The sequence below is a fragment of the Elephantulus edwardii genome, unplaced genomic scaffold, assembly GCF_000299155.1.
Source record: "Elephantulus edwardii isolate Elephantulus edwardi_28Jun2011 unplaced genomic scaffold, EleEdw1.0 scaffold00032, whole genome shotgun sequence".
In the NCBI taxonomy this organism is placed as follows: Eukaryota; Metazoa; Chordata; class Mammalia; order Macroscelidea; family Macroscelididae; genus Elephantulus; species Elephantulus edwardii.
This window is the reverse complement of record NW_006399782.1, coordinates 8,857,438-8,879,983: the sequence shown is the minus strand read 5'-3', so window position 1 is coordinate 8,879,983 and position 22,546 is coordinate 8,857,438. Positions and strand designations below refer to the sequence as shown.

The following is a 22,546-nucleotide window of genomic DNA, read 5'->3' as shown; positions in this document are numbered from 1 at the left end:
AGGTTTGAATTTGTTCTTCAGTTTCTTGAGCTTAAGATGTATTGTAAATGGAGTCCTTGTAAAACTATGGTATCAGTAGAGTCAAAGGGCCACTAAGATGGGAAATTATTGCTAAATGCCATTAAGTTGATTAAGAGTCATACTGATCATATGAACAATGGATCAGAATCCCCAGGGACACATAATTGTTATATGAAACCTGTCTCTAGACTAAGAAGCTGTCGTCCAAATAAAGCAAGGGAACACTATATGGTTTAAACATCAAGACAGGTACGTATCAAAGCTATATCTTTTTTCTGTATCTGTTAAATCAGTTGCTTTATTGACTATGCAAAAGCATTTCCCTATGTGGTTCACAATAAACTATAGCTAACATTAAGAAGAATGGGAATCCCAGAACTTAATTGTGTTCATACAAAAATGATACCTAGTCTAAGAAGCCATCGTCTGAACAGAGCAAGGGATACTGCATAGTTTAAAATCTAGAAAGGTGTGTGTCAGGGTTGTATCCTTTCTCCATATCTATTCAGTTTGTATGTTGAGCAAATCATTAGAGAAGCTAAACTTTATGAAGAAGAGTATGAAATCAGCATTGGAGGAATACCCATCAACAAAATCATGTGAATGGTGCAAGATAGGGAAAAGTTCAAATCTGATGTTGATAGGGTTACTGAGAGTCATAGTTGACTCAACAGCACCTAACAACAACAACATTTTTCCTTTATGTAACCCATTTGGCCTACAGTGATATGACAACCCTCTAAAAAAAGATTTCCGTATTCATGTCATTAAAAAGACGAGAGAGAAAATAAAGACCAAAATAGATGTCAGAAGAGACTCTGAAACTTGTTCTTGACTATCGAATAGCTAAAATGGAAAAAAACAAGTAATGAAGTAAAAGCCGAACAGAAGATTCAAAGGGTGGGTCCAAAGACAAAGTAAAGTATTACAATGAAATGTACAAAGAACAGCCTGAACTTAAATGATCCAAAAAAGCATGTTCAGCATTTCTCAAGCTGAAAGAACTAAAAAACATTCAGACCTTGCATTGTAATATTGGAAGATTTTATAGGTGAATGTCCCTGTGTCCATTCAGGACTATAGTCTTGAATATGGACTGGAGCCCAACATCAAGAAAACAAAGATTCTCACCACCAGGCCAATTGGCAGTATCCTGATATATAGAGAAGAGATTGAACTTGTTTACAATGACAGCTTGATTGGCTGCACAATCAATGCTCTTGGCCACCAGCACCAGCAATCAGGAAATCAAAAGACGAATGGCATTAGGAAAATATGCTGCCAGGGATCTCTCCAGAGACTGAAAAGCAACAATGTCAGTCTAGAGACTAAGGTGCACCTGATCCAGGCCATGGTCTTCGCCATTACTTGCCATCAGAGAACTGGACAATGACTAAAGATGACAAAAGAAGAATCAATGTCTTTGAGTTGTGGTACTGGAGAAGAGTCTTGAACATACCATGGATTGCCAGGAAAATGAGTATGTTTTTCTTGGAGACAGTGAAACCAAGTTACTACTTGAAGGATAGGATTTTAAAGCTCCATCTCACATACTTGGGGCGCGTGGCCGAGCGGGACCAGTCCATGCTTGCAAGTGTAGAGGGACAGCACAGCAGAGGGAGACCTTGGATGAGATTGGTACAGTAACGGGCAGTGGGGGTAAGTGAGTTGGAATCAATGAGACAGGCTCAGGACAGAGCAGGCTTCAGAGCTGCTGTACATAGGGTCGTCATGGGTTTCAGGCAACTCGATCACATATAACAACAGTAATGTACATGTAAGCACCAGCCAAGAAAAAAAAATAGCATATTAGGTAAATATACTGTAAAAGAGTTCTTTAAATTATTAAGAGAGCAAAGATAACAATTTAAGACTGACCCAATCCATGCTATTTTCAGTGCCTTTATGTGCATGTAGAAGCTGAACCATGAGTAAAGCAGACCAAAGAAGTGATGCCTTTGAATTGTGTTAGTGAAGAGAGAATGAACAGTTCTATCTTGGAAGGAGTACATCCAGACTGTTCCTTAGAAGTAAGGGGGATGAGACTGTCTCGCACACTTTGAACATGTCATTGGGAGGGACCAGGTCTTTAGAGGACAGTAACCTTGTTAAAGGTGAAGATAAGCAAAAGCAGAAGACCCTCAATGAGAATGTCTGGCTACCGATCTCCAGCCCTGAGATGATTGTGAGGACCACACAGGCGGGACAGTGTTTTGCTCTGCTGTTCACAGGGTCGCTCTTAAGTCAGAACTGATTTAATGGCACCTAACAAACAGCTAATGTCTTCCAAGTCTCGCGCCCTTCACCCCACCTCTGCTCACCATGTTCTGCACTCAGATTTATCATTCTAAAACACCATCATATTGTCATTTCCCTACTCACAATCTATCCTGCCTGTCTGACAAAACCTTTTTGGGGTACAGCAGATGGAAGGGGCCTTCACTGTGGGCACAAACCGCCACACTCCCAGGGCCTGTGTGAGCTGGACTATCGTTGGCATCTAGACTCTGACTCTTAGAACATCAGCACCAGCTTTGGAAATATAGTGGTTGAGCCTGTGAGCATTAGTTGTCCTGGTGATCAGACCCAGAACTAGATGTCACCAGGGTTAATCAGAGCTTGAAGACAGAAAAAAACATACCTGTGCGAATAGTTGTGCACAGATCTCAAGCCTTTGGATTGTGATCCTGACAAAGCTCAGAGACAGTTAAGAGTGCAGGTGTATTTGTCCTTGTCTGATTGTTTGGTCATGGTCATCCCTTAAAGCAGCCTAACTTAGCCTCTAGATGGTGAGTAAATCACTGGGTCTCTATTCTGTGCGGAAAGCCCTGGGTTAAATCACTCACTGCTAACCAAAAGCTGGAGTCCAGCTCGGGGCCTGAGGGAACTCCAGAAGGGAATTGGAACAGTTACTATGACTTCAGCATTCTTCTGTTTAGTAAGTCTATTGAGTAGTTGCAAACATTTGACATCAAATGTCATCAGAATTACAAAATCCAGGATTGACTAATTTGTGTGTATAGACTTTACTATTCTCAGGAAGGCATACATTGACTTTCCTCCTGAGACCTTAAATCAGCTCTGATTCACAAAACAAACCTCATTTAGAGCTCATTCCTCAGGTTTGCCCTTTTTAACCAGAGCAAACAGTACTAGCAAGATCCCATTTCATTTCTGAAAGGATTAAACAAGCATTTGTGGACTAGTATGAGAACTGCCTAAATCATTAAATTTAATAAAAACAAAAATTTCCATGAGAAAAGAACATTGTTGCCCTAGAAACAAGCTGCTTTTCCCAACTGAGGTCATGGCAATACTGAGACTTCTGGAAACATGAGGAAAAGGAAATGAGGGACTGAGCAAACAAGTTGTCTCGTATCAGCCAAGTATGATCAGCTCTGTGGACTCTGCTCATTCACTGTGACATAATCAGGCTTTGGCTATGTTCATAATCCAGGAGGGGGATCCAGGTGCAGTGGAAGAGGGATGTGAAATAAACTCTTTCAGGGACCGTGAAACAAACGATTCATGCTGTATGTCATCAGGTATCAAGAAGTACATTAGAGGGGAGCTCTGGTGGCCTAGTGGCAAGAAGGTGCAACTACAATCCCAGAGGTGCACGGTTCGAATCCACCAGATGCTCTGCCAGGGAAGGAGGGGCAGCCAGGGAAGGAGGGGCAATCTCCTCCTGTACCAGTCAGATCTGATTTGACGGTACACACACACAAAAATAATAAAGTAAAAAAATTTTTTTTAAAAAAAAGTACATTAGAGGTGGCAAGCTCTATAAAGTCTGACAGCTAATCATGTTCTAATAAACTCCACAGGAATGTTCAACTCTCAGCATAAAGAATTACAAGTTGTTGACATGTAGAATTTGGAGATAAGGCATAGCTCTTCAGTGAATTAGCTCTTGAAAAAGGGATTTTCCCCCCTACCAGTTTATTTACAAAATTAAAATACAAATGTGAACAAATTCTTTCCATTTCTCTCAGCCTCCCACCCATCAAATTGTACAACCCAATGATTAATTCCCTCCTTCCTCCTACACATTCACATCGCTCTGCTTCCAGCCACTCCCACCCCTCCTGGATCCTTATACTCATTCTACAATACTATACAATATTTATCCTTATGTGACTGAGTTAGTTCATTCAGCATAGTGCTCTCCAGGCCCTTCCATGTTAGGTAATAATTTACAAAGTTATTGCTCCTATGTGCTGCATAGTATTCCATTGTGTGAGTGTACAGTAATTTCTGAATCTATTCATTTGTGGTTGGACATTTGGGCTGTTTCCCTGTTCTTGCAATGGTGAATAATGCTGCTATGAACATTCGTGTACAAATCTCAGTTGTGCTTCAGTTCTCATATTCTCAGGGTATATTCCAATAGTGGAATAGCTGGGTCATATGTAATTTTTATGTTCAGCTTTTTAAGGAAGCGCCAAACTGCCTTCCAGAATGGTTGTACCATTTTACAATCCCACCAGCAATGTATAAGAGTTCCTTTCTCGTCACATCCTCTCCAACATCTATTACCTGCTGCCTTGTTAAACTTTCCCACTGTTACTAGAGTGAGATGGTACCTCATTGTGGTTTTGATTTGCATCCCTTTTGTTGCCCTTGATTTGGAGCATTTCTTCAGGTGTCTGTTTGCCATTCGAAAAATCTTCCTCTGTGAAAATTCTTTCCATGTCTTTTGCCCATTTTGTAATTGGGTTATCAGTCTTTTTTTTTTTTCTTTTTTTTTTTGTAGAGGCCCAGGAGTATTCTGTAAATTTTTGTTGTAAGACTCTTGTCTGAGATGGAATTACCAAATGTTTGTTCCCAGTCTGTAGCTTTTGGTTTTACTCTGTACTACTGTACTGCGTCCTTTTTTCCTTAGACGCAATATTGGAATTCAGGTGAGAGTGACATTATTATAGAAACAACCTGAAATTTTAAATGTTTTTGTAGTAAATATTAAATGAAATGTAAAATTCATAAAAGATGTACCAGGTAAAAACAACATCTCATTAATACCCAAGTATTTATGACTTTAGAAGTTTTTGATATTTTTTTAATTTATGGAACAGTAACAAATATAGTGTTTGTATGCATTCCTCACTCAGATACTCTAATGTTAATGTAAACATGGCACAGCACAGGGCTTGTTAATATAACATGGCACAAATAGGGCAGCAGCATCTGACTGCACTGACTTCACAAGGGGAATAATCTCTATCAACAACCTAAAGCCAGTTTCAGTAAAGTCACATAGGCCCCTACAAGCTAAATCTTCTCTGCCAATTCTAATACCAGATACTCCTTTCACAGTGCACTTTGCTTCTCTGCTGGGTTTGGTAATTCGTTGGAATGCCCATACAGAACTCAGGCAATAATCATAGTTAATGGGATTTGTTAGGGAAGTAACAGGTTACAGCTCAGGTCAGGAATACTCAGGATGCAGTTCTTCAATCAGGACTGCCTTTCTCCTCAGCTGCGCCCTAAGGCAGGCCTCTTTAATCATCAACCTTGAGGCTTTGACCTCTGCCCTGCTTGGGCAAGTGTTACAAAGCTCCTTTCCTCTGTAGTTACAAACACCCTTAGCACTCCATTCTGCCAGTGAGCCTAGACCTGAAGGTGCTCAGCTTTAGATCTGTAGGTTGGTGAACCTGGCTCTCTGACAACTGCCTTTAGGTACCCACTTTCAAGGGGTACCTCCTACCCCAAGCCACTCAAGCTTTCTCTCTCTGGGCCAGAAGCCCATAGCTTTGCCTTGCATTTGTCTTCTAGTTCTGCTGCCGCTACATCTGCCACCTTTTCACTAGTGTTACATTTCTCTCTTTCCTAGATTGAGGAAGTTTTGGTGCAGAGATCTCAGATCCAACAAAACACTGTACTCTAGCCTTCTTTCTTGATAATAGCACAATATCCATTTTCCACCTCTAAGATGTCTCATTTTAAGCCTAGTGGGATGACAAAACTGACTAATCTCAATGTTAGTATTCATATACTTTATTTACCTAACCGTGGCAAGAAGCTGCAATGCAATCCTGAATGCATGAGGTTCGAGGCTACCAGCTGCTCTATGGAAGAAGGATGGGCAGTCTCCTCCTGTGCAATTAACAGCCTCTGAAAACCTACTGCGGGGTCAGCTATGGGTCGATTCTGATCCACATAACACAACAACATATAATTAGCAAGCTCATCCCTTTCCTGGATCACGGACACATCACAATTGCATTGTAAGGAGCTGTACTGCCAGCCCGAAGGCACACGGTTCAAATCCGCCAGCTGCTTGTGAAGGAAAGATGGGCAGTCTCCCACCATGAGATGTACTGCCTCTGAAAACCTGCTGGAGGGTCAGATGTGAGTTGGTTCCACCTTAAAGTTATATAACAATGACAACATCAACAACCCATTCACTTGGTGGGAGGTGTAAAGTCTGGGGCTGGAAAACAATATCACCTAATTCACTGCACCACAGTTAGCATCTGATTTCATTCAATTGTGACACATTCATCAAAACTAAAAACAATCACACAGACTTTATTCCGATTTCATCAGTGACTACACTGACGTCCATCTTCGGTTGCTGGATCCAGTCTAGGGTATCACATGGCATTTATTCTTCTTTCAGTGAGAATGCCACAGTCCTTTTCACAGATTTTCATGACCTAGATATTTTTGAAGAGTGCTTAGTCAGGTGTTTTGTAGAATGCCCCTTAGTTTAGGTTTAGTTGATGCTTTTCATGATTAGGATCCAGAGGTTTGGGGGAGGGGGAAGTATGGCAGATATAAAGTGCCCTTCTCATGCCTTAATGAGTGCTGATATTGACCTTGGCCCCTTGACCAAGGTGGTGTCAGTTATGCTTTTCCCCCAGTAAATGGAAATTGCTTTTTTCCATTTTTATACTTTGTTCTTTGGGAAAGAGTCGATCACGTAAGTCCAGACCACACTCAAGGGAAGAGAGAAAGCACTACATATTTTTGGAGAGAGTGAGAGTGTGTGTGTGTGTGTGTGTGTCCCTTCTCTTTATTTATTCCTTCCTTCATTTAGCCAATATTTTATATACATATATGTTTATTCTTTTAAAAAATTACTTCCTACTGCCATCTGATTAATCCAGTAGCACAGGGTTCATTGTTGGCTTCCATCCTTGCTTTTGGAATATCTTTCTCTGACTGTGAGAAACTAGTCCCACTCTGGTCCACTTGTAAGGAGCCCTGGGAATGTGGTACATAACCTATTGGGCTGTTTACCGAAAAGTCAGCCATTCAAACACGCTAGCCTCACCAGAGGAGGAAGGTGGACAGTCTTGCCATAAAGATTTGCCGCCTCAAGGGGAGCTCTGGTGGCCTAGTGGCAAGAAGCTGCACTGCAATCCCAGAGGAACACGGTTCGAATCCACCAGATGCTCTGCCGGAGAAGGAGGCGCAATATCCTCCTGTACCAGTCAGATCTGATTTGACGGTACATGCACACAAAATAAAAAATAAAAAAATTTAAAAAAAAAAAAGATTTGCCGCCTCAGGAACCTGATAGAAGCTTACTTTGAGATGGACTTGACTTCGGGAATGAGTTTGGTGGAGTTTGGGTTAGTATGCTTGTAAAGAGCCCTGGTGGTGTAGATGTTAAAGTTCTCAGCTGCTAACCAGAGATTTTCAGGTCAAACCCACCAGCTGCTCCTCACAATAAAGCAGCAGTCTGCTTCGGTAAAGGTGCCCAGGCTTGGAAAGAAGCTTGGTGGGGCAGTTCTGCTTTGTCCTGTAGGGTTGCTGAGAGTCAGAAAAATCTTGGGATTTTCCTTTTTTTTTTTATCTTTTTGGAATTGCTAACACATAAATACTTTTATAAGAAACAGATTTGCCAGTTAGAATACAGTGTCTATTTCTACTTGGTTTTGGTTTTAGGCTTACACTTTTCAGTCAGAATAATGTTTTCCTACATAAGTGAGTTAAGTTCATTGTTTACCCACCTTGAAGGTAGTGAGGTTATGGGACAAAGCTATGTTATTCATTTATAATACAGCTAGGCATGTTTGTTTTCGTCCTAGGATCTCCTACATCAGAGTTGGTATTTTCAAATTTGTATGGCTTAAAGTTCTTTATGATGAACAGTTTTGAGGTTTTGACAAATGCCATGATTAATTTTCTAAGCAAATACATCGTCGACACACCTCATAAATAACAAGAAGCTATTTACATCATTTTTAACAACTAAACTTGACGGTTGGTTTTGGCTGAGAAACTTTAAATGAGATGATATATTCTAAAGGGCTCTTTCTCTTGGACACAATAACCTTTCACTCATCCTCACAGATCACGAGTTCCTAGAGATGTCATATCCTACATCTCTGATAGTTGTCTCCAAAAGGGACTTGAAAGGTTTTGATAAAAAGTCATTTCCACCTCTCTGCATCATTTGGTTGGAAAAGAGAAATCTACTAGGCAAAGAATCCCAGCCACCCCATCACAGCCTTCCAGCAGCAGTCATCCATCTATGGTTTTATTAGTTCCTAATTGTTAGGATTATTAAAATATTAATTGCATTGGGAAAGTCTGCTGTCAGAGACCTCTCCAAGTACTAAAGAGCAGTGATGTCAGTCTGGAGACTAAGGTGCGCTTGAAACAGCCCATGGTCATTGCAATTACTTGCTATGGATCAGAGAGATGGACAATGACTAGGGATGATAGAAGGAGAAATTGATGCCTTTGAGCTGTGGTGCTGGAGAGAAATATTGAATATACAGTGGACTGCTAGGAGAGCAAATGAGTTCATCCTGGAGAGGGTGAAGCCAGGCTGCTCCTTGGAGGCAAGGATTCTGAAGCTTCATCTGACATACTTTGGGCATGTTCCAAGGAGGGACCAGTCCTTGGAGAGGGACGTTATGCTTGGGAAGGTAGAGGGACAGCACCAGAGAGGAAGACCGTCGATGAGCTGGATTGATTCAGTCACTGGGGTAATGGGGATAGGTGTGTCGGAGACAATAAGATTGATAAGGCATAGAGCAGGGTTTAGGGCTGTTGTACATAGGGTCACTATGAGTCACACCCAACTCGATGGCACATAACAACAATAGTTAGGATGGTACAGGGTTGTGTTATTTTGTACATAAGGTTACTGTCAGAGTCGATTCAACAGCACCTGCCTACCCACAGACAAGCAGTATTAGTATCACCGGGGAAACAGAAATTCTCATGCCATATCTCTGTCTGCTGAATTAGACATTTTGGAAATGTCTGATCATCTCTGTTAAAGCAAGTTTTTCAGGGCACTCTGGTTCACATGGAAGTTGGAGCTCTACTCTTAGATTAACTAGCCAGCTAGCAGGCAGAACTTTAAAGGCAGCTGTGAAGCCTCATCTGACTTCCTGCTAGGACCCTGGGGATGTGGAACCAGTCGGCCAGGGACAGGCTGTAAGGACAGCCTAGGGTTAGAGAGCTAATTTCCTTTTGGTTGCTTTTTAACTATGATACCTTCTTTCTGGCTTAGATGCCTGATGGAATCTCTTTGAAACAGAAAAATCTTAATGATTACAAAATTGGTTTATGCTAACAACTATGAGATATCATCTCACCCCAGTCAAAATAGCAAAATTTAACAGAACAGCAAGCAACAAATGCTGGCGAGGTTGTGAAGAAACTGGAACCCTGATTCACTGTTGGTGGGAGTGTAAAATGGTGCAACCCCTGTGGAAAGCAGTATGGCGCTTTCTCAAAAAGTTGCAAATAGAGATACCATTTGACCCAGCAATTCCACTACTGGGAATATACCCTGAAGAGACCATAGCTGACATCCAAGCAGATATATGTACACCCATGTTTATTGCAGCTTTGTTCACAATAGCAAGGAGTTAGAAACAACCTAAGTGCCCATCAACAAACGAATGGCTAGAGAAGCTGTGGTATATTCGCACAATGGAATACTATGCTGCATTAAAAAACAAGGAACTCATGCAATATTATTCAAAATTGGTTTATGCTTTAATTTGTAATTTGCAAAGTTAAGATTCTGATTACATCAAGTACTTATTTTTTTAATTATATCACTTTTAAAAAATTGTTTTCAGCACCTAAGAACATGGAGAGATCATATTGCGTATTTTTAATTGAGTTAATAGGATAGATAAAAGATATTGGCATCCAGTATGAAGTTGCAGTAAGAAAAAGCTGGGAGCTTTATTTTAGTCTAGCAACCTCTCATGCCTCGAGGTTTCTGCCCCCCACGTAACTCTCTGACCTCAAATCCTACTTTTCTTCCCATTCACTTCATCCTAGACACAATGACCTCTTCATGGTGATCCTTAGAACCACTTTCGGGCTTTTGCGCATGCTGTTCCTTCTAGTGGGAATATGTGTAAATCCTCTGTCTGCATGGTTAGCTCTCTCACTTCCTTCAGGAGTGGCCTTCTCCATGAGGACTTTCTTGGCCTCCTTATCTAACCCTTTACATGTATAATCCCTTTCAAACATAAAAACACTTCACATTTTCACATTCACCTTGCTTAATTTTTCCTCTGCTCCACCTATCTGTTCACATATTCTCTCTATATATTTTATATAATTTAATAAATATTATATAATATTATAGAAGTACATTTTATATAGGATATGGTGGTGATGGTGGTGTTAATGTACTTCTGAGTTGGAACTGACCCGTAGCTGACCCTCTGGTGAGTTTTAGAAGGCAGTTAAATGCAAGGGAGGTGATTTCTCATCCTTCTCCCAAGGAGTAGCTGGTGGCCTTGAATGCATGCCTTCTTTCCTTCAGGACTGCACTGCAGGTTCTTGCCACTAGGTCAATGTGTGTATGTGTGGATGGATGGATGGATGGATAGATAGATAGACAAACAGACAGACTTGGTTTCTTGATTATTGGTTTTGCTTGGTTTTTGCTTACTTTCTTCCAGTAGAATTTTAATTCCACTGGGACTGGAATAATGGGGGTAGGTGTGTCAGAGAAAGTGTGATTGGTACAGGATAGGGCAGGGTTTATGGCTGTTGCACATAGGGTCGCTATGAGTCACAGGTGACTCGATGGCACATAACAATAATGACAGGTTTTTCATCTTAATTACTGCATAGAGCAGTGGTTGGTAAACAGTAGGTACTTAATTACCAAACTGGAGACATGACGGAAGATGAAACCTTGTTGAGGGTTGGAGGGAAGAGGCAATATTGGCAGAACTGAGAACTTTGTTGGACAGTTGGGGAAGGGAAAGCCAATATTGGCAGGATTGAGAACTTTGGAATGTTTAGAGCTGTGAGGCTTGAAGCTGAGGTGTCTGAGGACACGTTTCAGGAGCCACCTTGACTGTATTCTGTTATTAATCTGAATTATAACCTTTTGACTCCTCCCCCCCACCAAAAAGAAATCAACAACCTGCCTCTAAAAGGGATGGGGAAAGGCAGCTCTTGGGAAATAGAGTTCTACTTTTTTCTGTTTCTATTTCGAATCAGGACCTACTAGTTGGCTGTCAGTTAACCTTCCACCTTCCTTTCTGAGTGCCTACCAGAGGAGAATGAGGCAACATGTTGTGAGGTAGGGCCATGCAAGTTACATTAAAGTGATGGCTCTCAAAGTGCATCCCTAGACAGCTGCAGTATTAGATAGAACTGTTAATGGAGAAACATAGTTCTGCTGCCCACAGGGTGGGGGTGGGGAGAAGACACCAATCTTGGAAACAGGAATCAGAGTGGAAAGAAGCAGTAGTTTTATTATATTAGTGTATAAGCTAAGCACCTGCACTGCTGTCCCAAAGGCACCCAGTTTGAATGCAGGAGCTGCTGCACAGGAAAAAAATGGGCAGTCTTCTCCCAGGTGAGTTACTGCCTCTAAAAACTCACTGGAGGGTCAGCTGTGGGTCAATTCCATCTCATCAGCACACACAAGTATATAAGGACAGAGGGACCTTTCCAAATCTGCCTCCCCATCGTGGAGACTTGGGCGCTTAACTGGGAAAGAGCAGGATAGTGGAACATGAGAAGTTTTTCTTTGTCTATAGGGGAGGGGTAAGACAATGGAGTGTGAGACTTCTTTAGTAGTGTTTTCTATTTGGATTTGGTGCTTATGTCCAACTGACCCAGCCTTTTCAAGGTCCTTAGATAGCTCGACAGCCACTGTGGACCAAAAAAAGAAAAACAGCTACAGAATGCAGGGTAGATGGACAACCACCAGAATAGGCTTCAGTTTTGATAAGGAAGGTTGCTGGTTACATCTGCTAGGCTAAGAGAAAATTCTATTCCCTTTGAAAATGTTATAGCAAAGAGAGCATTTGCTTTACTTTGTATCTATTAATTGAGAGATTAGTCTTACTGTTCTGTCAGTTGCAGTTCATGTTCAAGGTAGTATAAAATGTTAATTTCAAACAATCACAAGGTATTTAAGAGAAAAACTAGTTTCCTATTAATGTGTTCATTTTCTACTAGGTTATCAGTGGTTTCAAGACCTTGTTAGAAATGCAGATCCTCAGCTTCATTTTTCCAGAATATTGATCACAAAGTCTGGAGGTATGAGAGCTAGTGATTTGTGTTTTACAGCCACATTAGGTGTAGTCCCTTGGGAGTTGTGCTCCTAACCTAAAAGCAGCACTTCTCTGCTGGTTCGAATCCACCAGCAGTTTTGGGGTAGAGAGATGAGTAGTCTTCTCCTTTGTGACTTATAGCTTCTGAAAACCCACTAGACGGTGAAGGTCAGCTGACCCTCATTAAACAAGCAAACAAACAGCTACAAGCAGCAACAGCAGCAGAGCCTGAGCGAGGTAGAATCTGATTTCCTAAGTTACCATAGAATGTTGTTATTATGGTTGTTGTGTATCATCAAGTTGGAACCAACTTGCTGCTGACCTGCCAGGGGGTTTTCAGAGGCAGTAAATCTATGGGAGGAGCTGACCCGTCTTTCTCCCGTGGAGCAACTGATGGATTCAAACATGATGCTTTTGAGTTAGCAGCACAGCCCTTTCCTTTCAAGGGGATGATTTCCAACAGAGGTCCAAGGGCCTCTTCGAGTAAGAACCAGAAAGTTCTGACTCAGAAATACAAGACACCAATACCAAGTGAGAGCAAGAGAAAGATACTGAAGTTTATTAGACGTTCATAACAGACTGTGAACGGGTCAGGACAGACTGACACCATTTTTATCTTACAAAAGGGTTTATATATCTTTTGTTAGCAGGGAGTGGGGTTTAAACAACTGATGGTGCATTTCTTCTAATGGATGATGTATGGTGACTTTTGGCCATCGTGTTTATCTTGTCCTTGAGTCTGTTGTTTTGCCTCATTCCTTGAGAGTCTGTTTTGGTTTTGGGGTGTTTTTTTAAAAAATTTTTATTGTATTATTTTTATATGTACGTCAAATCAGATCTGACTGATACAGGAGGAGATTGCCCCTCCTACTCCAGCAGAGCATCTGGTGGATTTGAACCGCGTACCTCTGGGATTGCAGTGCAGCATCTTGCGACTAGGCCACCAGAGCTCCCTGAGAGTCTGTTTTTTGTCTGATAGCCACACTCCTTGAGGGTCGGTTTCTATTGTTAAATTGCCACAGTCTTTGTCAAAACTGGTTCTGATTGATTTCCTTTGTCATCATGTCCTTTGCTATATGTCCACTAGACCACCAGAGCTCCCTACCAGAGTAATTAAAATACCCAGTTTTCAATAAAGAATTCCAAGACATACAAAGAAAGATAAATGTATGGCTCATGTATAGGGGTGTCAGTAGCACTTGAGAGGCTCCTAGGATACCATCAACCATACCAGCACATGGGAAGCTCAGAAAGAAAAGAAAGGGATAGTTTTGAGGCTATCATTTCATGAGATAATGACCCCAAACTTCCCAGATTTTAATCTGCACATCTAAGAAGTGTAACAAACAAAATAGAGACATCTCAAAGATCTATACCTAGATTTAAATCTGAAAAAAAAAGATCTATATCTAGAAATGTTATAATAATTAAAGTCTCAAAAACCACAAGTAAAGGGAAATTCCTAAAAGTGGCAATAAAGGACTGACCGACTGCATACAAGGATTCTTCAGTTAGATGAACAGCAGATTTATCGTCCCAAACCATGTAGACCAGAAGCTGTGCTGTACTGCATACTGAATTCTGGAAGAAAAAGACTCCCAAGCAAGAATTTTATTTCTAGGAAAGTTACCCTTCAAATACGAGGAAACAAAGACCTGGAAAATATTGAATTGGCAAATAATGTGTGGTTAAAAAAAGAACATATATTTTAATAAACATATTTTTAAAGGTACAATTTTCAGATATATATATATATTTAAAATATGCATATATATATATAAAACATATATATTTATACACACATACACACACACGCATATAAATATATATATTCCCTTCCCCAACCCCAAGCTCTGGTGGCCTAGTGGTAAGAAGCAGCATTGCATTTTCCAAAGGCATGCAGTTCAAATCCACCAGCTGCTCCTGCTGCACAGCAGATGGATGGGCTATATGCTAGCATGTGATTTACTGCCTCTGAAAACCTGCTGGAGAGTCAAAAATGAGTCGGTACCAACTTGATGACACACAACTATATTTATGTATGTATGTATGTATTTACAAGTGGGGAAAAAATTCAGACATTTCCCAGAAAAATTAAAACCTGAGAATTTCTCTCTAGCAGACTTACCTTAGGGGAAATTTTTAAAGGAAATTCTTCATGCTCAATGAAAGGATACGTTACATTAAATTAGATTGACATGAAAAAATAAGGAACACTGGTAAAGGTAACTAGATAAACATAAAAGACAGTATAAATGTATTTATTATTTTCTAATTTGAAAGACAACTGCACAAAGATATAATCATCATGACAATATAACAAAGACAGGGAATGGGAAAATGTGCTTTATAGGAGTTAAATTTTTGTATATATACTATTAATTTGGTGTTAATCTGAACTGTTAGATGCCATTGAGTCAGAGCCAACTCGTAGCTGACTCTCCAGTTAGTTTTCAGAAGCTGTAAATTGCACAGTAGGAGATTGCTTGGCTTCTTCCTGCGGAGCTGCTGGTGGACTCGATCCACCAACACAAGTCTAAGATAGATGTTAGTGATAATCCCTAGGACAACACAAAGAAAACAACTCAAAAAAGTACAGTGAAAGAAAATGACAGTGATATCTTAATGGTATACTATCTAATAAAGCAACACACTGATGAGGAAATAGAGGAACAACAATGTAAAAAAGTATAGAACATGTTGAAGACAAACAGCAGAAAGGCAGAGGTCAATCCTGCCTTATCAGTAATTACATTAAATGGAAAGGGGTTAAAACCTAAAAAAAAAAAAGACAGGCAGAATGAATAAAAATTATCTAACTATGTTGTTATAGCAAATCCACAATATCAGAAGTTGATTTTTTTAATTATTATTTTATTATTCTGTGCGTGTACCATCAAATTGGATCTGACAGGTGCAGGAGGAGATTGCACCTCCTTCTCCAGCAGAGCATCTGGTGGATTTGAACCGCATACCTCTGGGATTGCAGTACAGCTTCTTGCCACTAGGCCACCAGAGCTCCCTAAAAGCTGATTTCTTTTTTTAAACATGTAAAGTTTTTATTCACCTACCCAGATTCCTTTACATGTGCTATCTGCATACCACCTGCCCCTCCCCATTCACAAGGTCAGAATGAATTCCCTTGGCACAGAGAAAGGGGTGCCCTTTCAAATAGGGTCATAGCCCAGATGATCTGGTGAGCCTGCACCATGGAAAAAGCAGAAAGAGAATGAAGAAGAAAGTCTATCATATCATAGCTCCCCTGTGGAAGGGGAAATAAGCTAGAGGGCTGGTGAAATGACCCCATGCTATTGCTCCAGTCCTTAAATACAAAGCAAGGGGCACAAAGAGCACCACTCCTCTGAAATACAGCACCAACCTTAGCATGGAGGCAAGAGGAGAGTGGGTGGTGCCACTTTCCTCTGAAGGGGGAGGGTTGGATGAGAGCACATACTGTTAGTGGCTGCAGTACCCCTCCCTACCAGGGTTTGAATGCAGCCTCAGCACCAGGAGTGGGGGGAGAGGTGGAGAAGGGCTGACAGTACTGAACTATCCGTTTCTCCATGAAATCCTTACCCCAGCACAGGCATTCCTCTCCCCACTAGCCCAGGTCAGGGGATGTGGAAGAAACTGTGTTGGAATCCAAGGCTTTATCTACTTCTTCCGTTCTTGGGAGCAGCGTGGGCAAAACCATTTCCCTTGAGGTGTGGTTGTCAGCCCCACACAGGCAAAATGGAACCACTCAATGGAACAATCAGGGTTGTCACAGCCAATCATTTCTCCATAGGAAACTTGGTGACAAAGGCAGTAAGTGGGCTGGCTCATTGGGATCCACAGGCATATCCAGTACATCAAAGGGGTGAACACTGCCAAAGGTCACTGAGGGCATCCCATACTCAGGACTTGTGCACACGAGTTTTAACTTCTGGGCAGCCTTGGGGGCTTTTTCATCTGAGTTCTTCCCTTTGGACCGAGCACAGGCAATTTTCTTCTTCTTTTGTGTCCGACTCTTTTTGGCTTTGCTGGAGGAGCTGTCATAGTCATTTGACTCAATCTGTTTCTCCTTCAGATCAGCCTCAAAACGGGCCAGGTCTGTCTGTGTCCAGTCGCCGGATGTGTTTGTCCACCATCTCATAGGTCTGTATGGCACACTGCACCTTGTCGTCACCAAATTCCTTGCACTTGCCATAGGCTTCCTGGATCTGTTTGAGAAGGGCCAATTTTTCCTCAGAGCTCAGGCTGCAGGTGCTACTTGTCAGTTTCAGCCTTCAGGTCCTCTGTTCTTTGGTCTAAGTCCCTCATGAGCTGAAAGTTTCTCTGCAGTTCAAAGGGAAGGTTTTCAATACTGTCCAGGTAATGTTCCAAATACATCCTCGCAGCCATCTTGAAGCAAAACAAAGCAACTTCCATTCTACCAAAAGTTGATTTTTTAACATCATCGATGAAATTGACAAGCTTTTCATTAGACCAAATAAAGAAGGCACAAAATACTAAAATTGTGAAATAAACATAAGGAGCTCTTCCTCATCTTTCTGTGCTGACACAACGATGTACATGAATGTCCTGACTGACGATCTGAAGAGCTTTGACAATTCTGAGAAGAGAGGCAAGCACCAGGTTCTTATCAGGCCATGCTCCAAAGTCATAGTTCACTTCCAAAGGTGATGACTAATATCACTAACAGTGATGATGAAACATGGCTACATTGGCAAATTTTAAATCACTGATGATCACAGAGCAGGGGAAAATTGTCGTCAACCTCACAGGCAGGTTAAACAAGTGTGACGTTACCAGCCCCAGATTTGATGTGCAACTCAAAGATCTAGAAAAGTGGCAGAATAACCTGCTTCCATCCTATCAGTTTGGTTTCACTGTACTGACCACCTCAGCTGGTATCATGAACAATGAGGAAGCGAGACAAAAACACCACACAGCGGGAGAAATCCTGGGATTCTTTTTCCAGGGATGTAATACATAGTGCAAATAAAATGCTTCATTAGGGGGAAAAAAGAAATATAAGGGAAAGATAAAGAAGATTAAGTTAATATCTAGAAAGATATAACTACTGAAACTGCATCCAGAAGAAAATTTGGAAAAAAAAAATATATATATATATATATATATTACCTACTAAAGAGTTTGATTTAGTAATTTTAAAGTTTCTTGCAAGGAAGACCCTAGGCAGAGATGGTTTCAAAGGTGAATTGTACTCATTACCATCAAGTAGATCTCAGCTCATAACAACCATGTAATATAGGATGGCCTGTAGATTTCCATCATATAAGCACACTGCTACATCTTTGACCTGTTGAGCGCTTAATGGTTTCAAACAATCAGCCTTGACTTTAACAGTTAAATGCTTAACCTCTGTACTACCAGAGGTCCTTGGCAAATTCTGACAAGTATTAAAGAGGAATTTGAGTAAGTACATTACAAATGCTTCTCAAAACTAGCAGAGGAGGGATCATTTCCCAGTTCCTAAGACACCACAGCTTTAGTGTTTGCCTCTATTATTACATAGCTGCCTTCTGTGTCTCGTCTCTTTTATAAAGGTAATACTCTTGGATTAAGACCCACCCTACTCCAGTGTATACGGAGCTCTGGTGGCCTAGTGGTAAGAAGCTGTGCTGCAATCCCAAAGCCACTCAGTTCAAATCCACCAGCTATTCTACAGGAGGAAAGATGGGCATTTTCCACCCTTGTGATTTACTGCTTCTTAAAACCTACTGGAGGGTCAGCTATGAATTGGTTCCAACACTATACCACACAACAACTCCAATGTAGAGAGCTCTGGTAGTTTAGTGATAAGAAATTGTGCTGCCAGCACAAAAGGTACACAGTTCAAATCTACCAGCTGCTCTGTGGAAGATAGATTAACAGTCTCCTCCCAAACAATTAACTGGCCTCTTAAAACCTGTTAGAGGTCAGGTATGGGCTGATTCCGACTTGACAGTAAACAACTACAACTACTCCAGTGTAGGGATCCCTGGGCTATGCAAATGGTGCATATAGTTGAAGGTTAGAGGTTTACATTGACCCAGAGGCATGTCAGAAAAGAATCCTGGCAATTTACTTCATAAAAAATCAGCCATTGAAAACCCTAAAGGTTATCCAGAAGTGAAAGCAGGAGTATACTCAAACCACTGTTTAATTTAGCATATTTCACAGGAGCCAACAGATAAAAAAATTAAAATATCCACCAATGTATAAATGGATAAACAAAATGTGATAACTGTATCCTTTCATCACACATATTCAATTGTACACTGAACAAATAATATGAGAAGCCAGTCTGTATAAGGAAAACGGGATCAGAATTGGAGGAAAACGCATCAGCAAATTTTGTGTAGATTACACAACAGCATGAAGAAAACAAAACCTCCCAATTGGACTAGTAAGTAACATTGTGATAAACAGAGACAAGATTGAAGCTGTCAAAGATTTCATTTTACTGGACACCCCATCAACTCCATGGGAGAAGTAGTCAGGAAACCAAAAGGTGCATTTTATTGAGCTAATCTTCTGCCAAGGATCTTGTTAAAGTGCTGAAGAGCGGTGATGCTGATTTAAAGACTAAGGTGTATGGGACCTAAGCCACTCAGTTGTTTCATGGTCATGTGCAAGGTGGACAGTAAATAAGGACGAGCAAAGAAGAATGGATGCCTTTGGATTGTTTTGGTAAAAAGTACTGAACCTACTGTCAAAACAAAAACCAAGTTTGCCTTGTGAAAAGTGCAGTCTGAGTGTTCCTTAGAAGCAAAAATTGTGAGACTGTATCTCATTTACTTTGTCCATTGTGTCAGGAGGGACCAGTCCTTCCTGCATGGAAAGGTGGAGGGTCAGTGGAAGAGAGGAAGACCCTCAAGGAGAACTAGATGATAAAGTGACTGCAACACTGGGCTTACACGCAGCAGATACTGTGAGGCTTGTACAGGCTCAGATGCGGGTTAGGTCTGTCGTAGGTAGCGTTGCTGTGTGTCAACTTCATGGCACCTGACAACACTCAGCCATGAAGAACAGTAAGTTGAGATGTCTGCCACAGCATGGTGAACCCTGAAAACATCACGCTGAGTGAAATGAGCCAGTCACAGAAGGGCAACTAGTGTATAATATCACTTATGTGAAAAAGCATTTCTTACTAGTGGTTACCAAAGTTGGAGGGAAGTGGAAAGGGTGAGTTGTTGCTTAGAGGGAGCAGTGAATTTCTGTTATGGTAGTAGGATGATATGGAAAATGAGAAAATAGCTTCACAACTTGGAAAATATAACGAGTGCTATGAAATTGCACATGTAAAAATTGGTGGTGGTGGTGATGGTGGTCTGTCAAGTCAACTAGGACTCCTAGAGAACCCATGAACAACAGGTCTGAACCTTGCCTTGTCCTGCACCATCTTCACAGTCTCCACCATGCTCAGACCCATTGTGGTGTCAGCATGTCCCTCCATCTCGTTGTGGATCTTGGCATACACTTTCTTAGGGTTATTTTCACTGTAATAAAAATTAAACTGAAAAAAACCCAATGGTGCACAGATTTACTCTGGCACACATTGGATCACTATGTCTTGGAGCCAACTCAAGGCTAACTGGTCAGTGTGACTCATATTAACTCAACATCTACAAAGACACGATCTAGATAAGTTAATGTTCACAGCTGTCCGGGGTTAGGCCTTCAACATAACCTTTTTGTTGTTAGGTGCCATTGAGTTGAGTATGACCCATAGCGACCCTGTGAACAACAGATCTGAACCCTGTCCTGTGTCATCTTCACACTTCCTGACACACTTGAGTCCATTGCAGCAGTCACTGTGTCAGTCTGTCTGGTTCAAGGTCTTTTTCTCTCTCACTGACTCGCCACACTTCCAAGCGTGATATCCCTCTCCAAGGAATAGCCTCCCCTAACAGCATGAACTGTGTGAGACGAAGCATTGTAATCTTTGCCTCCAAGGAGCATGCTGGTTGCACTTCCTCCAAGACAATTTGTTTGCTCCTTTGGCAGTCTCTGGGATATTCAGTACTCTTCTCTAACACCACAGCTCAGAGGCATCAGTTCTGTTCTGTAGATGGCACAGCTTTGCTTGCTGAAAGTGAGGAAGGAGGACTTGTACCACCTGCTGCAGAAGATCAAACACTGAAGCCTTCAACATAGATAATAGCTCAACATCAAGAAAACAAAAATTCTCTCCATTAGACCAGTAGGCAACATCTCGCTAGATGGAGAAAAGATTGAACTTGTCAGTGATTACATCTACTTGGATCTACAGTCAACACCCTTGGTACCAGCAGTCAGGAGATCAGGAAACAAATTGCCCTGGGAGTGTGCAGTCGGGGACCTCTCCAAATTATTGAAGAGCAGTGATGTCAGTTTGAGGACAAGGTTTGCTTAACTCAGGCCATGATCTTTTAAGTTACTTGCTATGCTGCTGGAAGCTGGACAGTGACTCGGGATGACAGAAGAAGAATTGAAAATCTTTTTGGAAGATCACAATTCAGTCGTGTAACATTCATTGTTGAAATTGGTTAAATAGAACACAGGGTTTGTTCCGTTTTGCATATATTTACAATTTAACATTAAAAAATTAACTCTGAAGGGAGCTCTGTTGGCTTAGTGGCAAGAAGCTGCACTGCAATCCCAGAGGTACATGGTTCAAATCCACCAGATGCTGTGCTGGAGAAGAAAGGGCTATCTCCTGTACCAGTCAGATCCGATTTGATAGTACACACACAATAATAATTGAAAAAATTTAACTCTAGTGTTTCAATAAATAATGACAACATCTAAAATTTCTAAAAGAATTGTGACTTAGAAAGAGCAAGGCTTTCTAGAGCCCCCTGCAAGCCATAGCAGCCCACTCCCCAGAATTTATCATGGGGAGTTCTGGTGGCCTAGTGGCAAGAAGCTGTACTGCACTCCGGAAGGTATGTAGTTTGAATCCACCAGATGCTCCGCTGGAGAAGGAAAGGCAATCTCCTCTTGTGCCAGTCAGATCCGATTCAACTGTACACAGAAGCAACAATAGAAGACCAAAAACAAAACACAGAATTTATCATGCGTAGTAAGGTAGACCTCATTGCCACCTAGTTGGAACCAACTCACAGCTGACCCTTCAACAGGTTTTCAGAGCCTGTGGATATGGACCCACCCCGTGGCTACAACCACAGGTTCACACAGAGCTGGACAAGACAGCCATTATTCTAGTCATCCAAGTTTGAGGCTCGCTGTTATTCTTTATTCATCTTCATTTAATCCATTTCAGTTGTGAAGATGGTACAAAATCAAGCAGTATTTTATTCTTGTACCTGGGTAGCTGTGAATCGGAGCTGACTGGATGGCATCTACCACCCCTCAGAGTCCACCAGAATAGTATGGGTAACTGAGCGATTTGGTTTATTATTTCTAAATGGTTTCTAATCTTTGCTAACCAGTCCTAGTGTCATAATATGTAATTGTGCTGCCAGAACCTTTAAAATAGACAGGATATACAACAGAAGTCCTTATAAAGTTCAAGAGGATAAAATGTATATGTTGTTAATTATTTTCTTCTATAATCAATAAATTTTAAAGCCACAGCCTCGAGCAGGGCTCCACCCTTACCCTTAGTCTAAGGCTCAAGGGCCACCCACTTTTGAGGGGGGGAAAAAGAACAGTAACACACAACAAAAAGGACCCCAGAAACTACAGAGTAGAGGAAGACTCCAAGGCCCCAGGCCAGCACACAGACCCATCACCTCATCAATGATTTTAAAGGCACCCTGAAAGTCGTCTAGCTGGCTGATGGTCATCTCAGTGGTGGTTTCATCTTGATGGTGGTCAGGCAAGGGAAGTTTCCGGGGTCCTTTTTGTTGTGTGTTACTGTTCTTCCTCCCCAACCCCCAAAAGTGGGTGGCCCTTGAGCCTTAGACTAAGGGTAAGGGTAAAGCCCTGCTCGAGGCGGTGACTTTAAAATCCTGTAGAATATTCTTTTAAAGACACAGCAATCATTTGTCTATTTGCTGTACTAAACAACTTGGAGTTGCTGT

The 22,546-nt window shown here is 41.3% G+C and overlaps 1 protein-coding gene and 1 pseudogene across 1 annotated transcript in view; one reads left to right on the top strand and one right to left on the bottom strand.

Moving 5' to 3' along the window:
- Positions 1-16,243: 16,243 nt before the first annotated feature.
- Positions 16,244-16,913, bottom strand: LOC102858433 (annotated as a pseudogene).
- A 313-nt stretch (positions 16,914-17,226) lies between these two features.
- The window catches only part of FAM162A (family with sequence similarity 162, member A), a 21,568-nt gene continuing 16,248 nt past the window's right edge, over positions 17,227-22,546 (top strand). The window contains exon 1 of the mRNA XM_006884309.1: positions 17,227-17,422. Coding sequence (XP_006884371.1) covers positions 17,227-17,422 — 196 coding nt within the window. The remainder of the gene's footprint in view (positions 17,423-22,546) is intronic.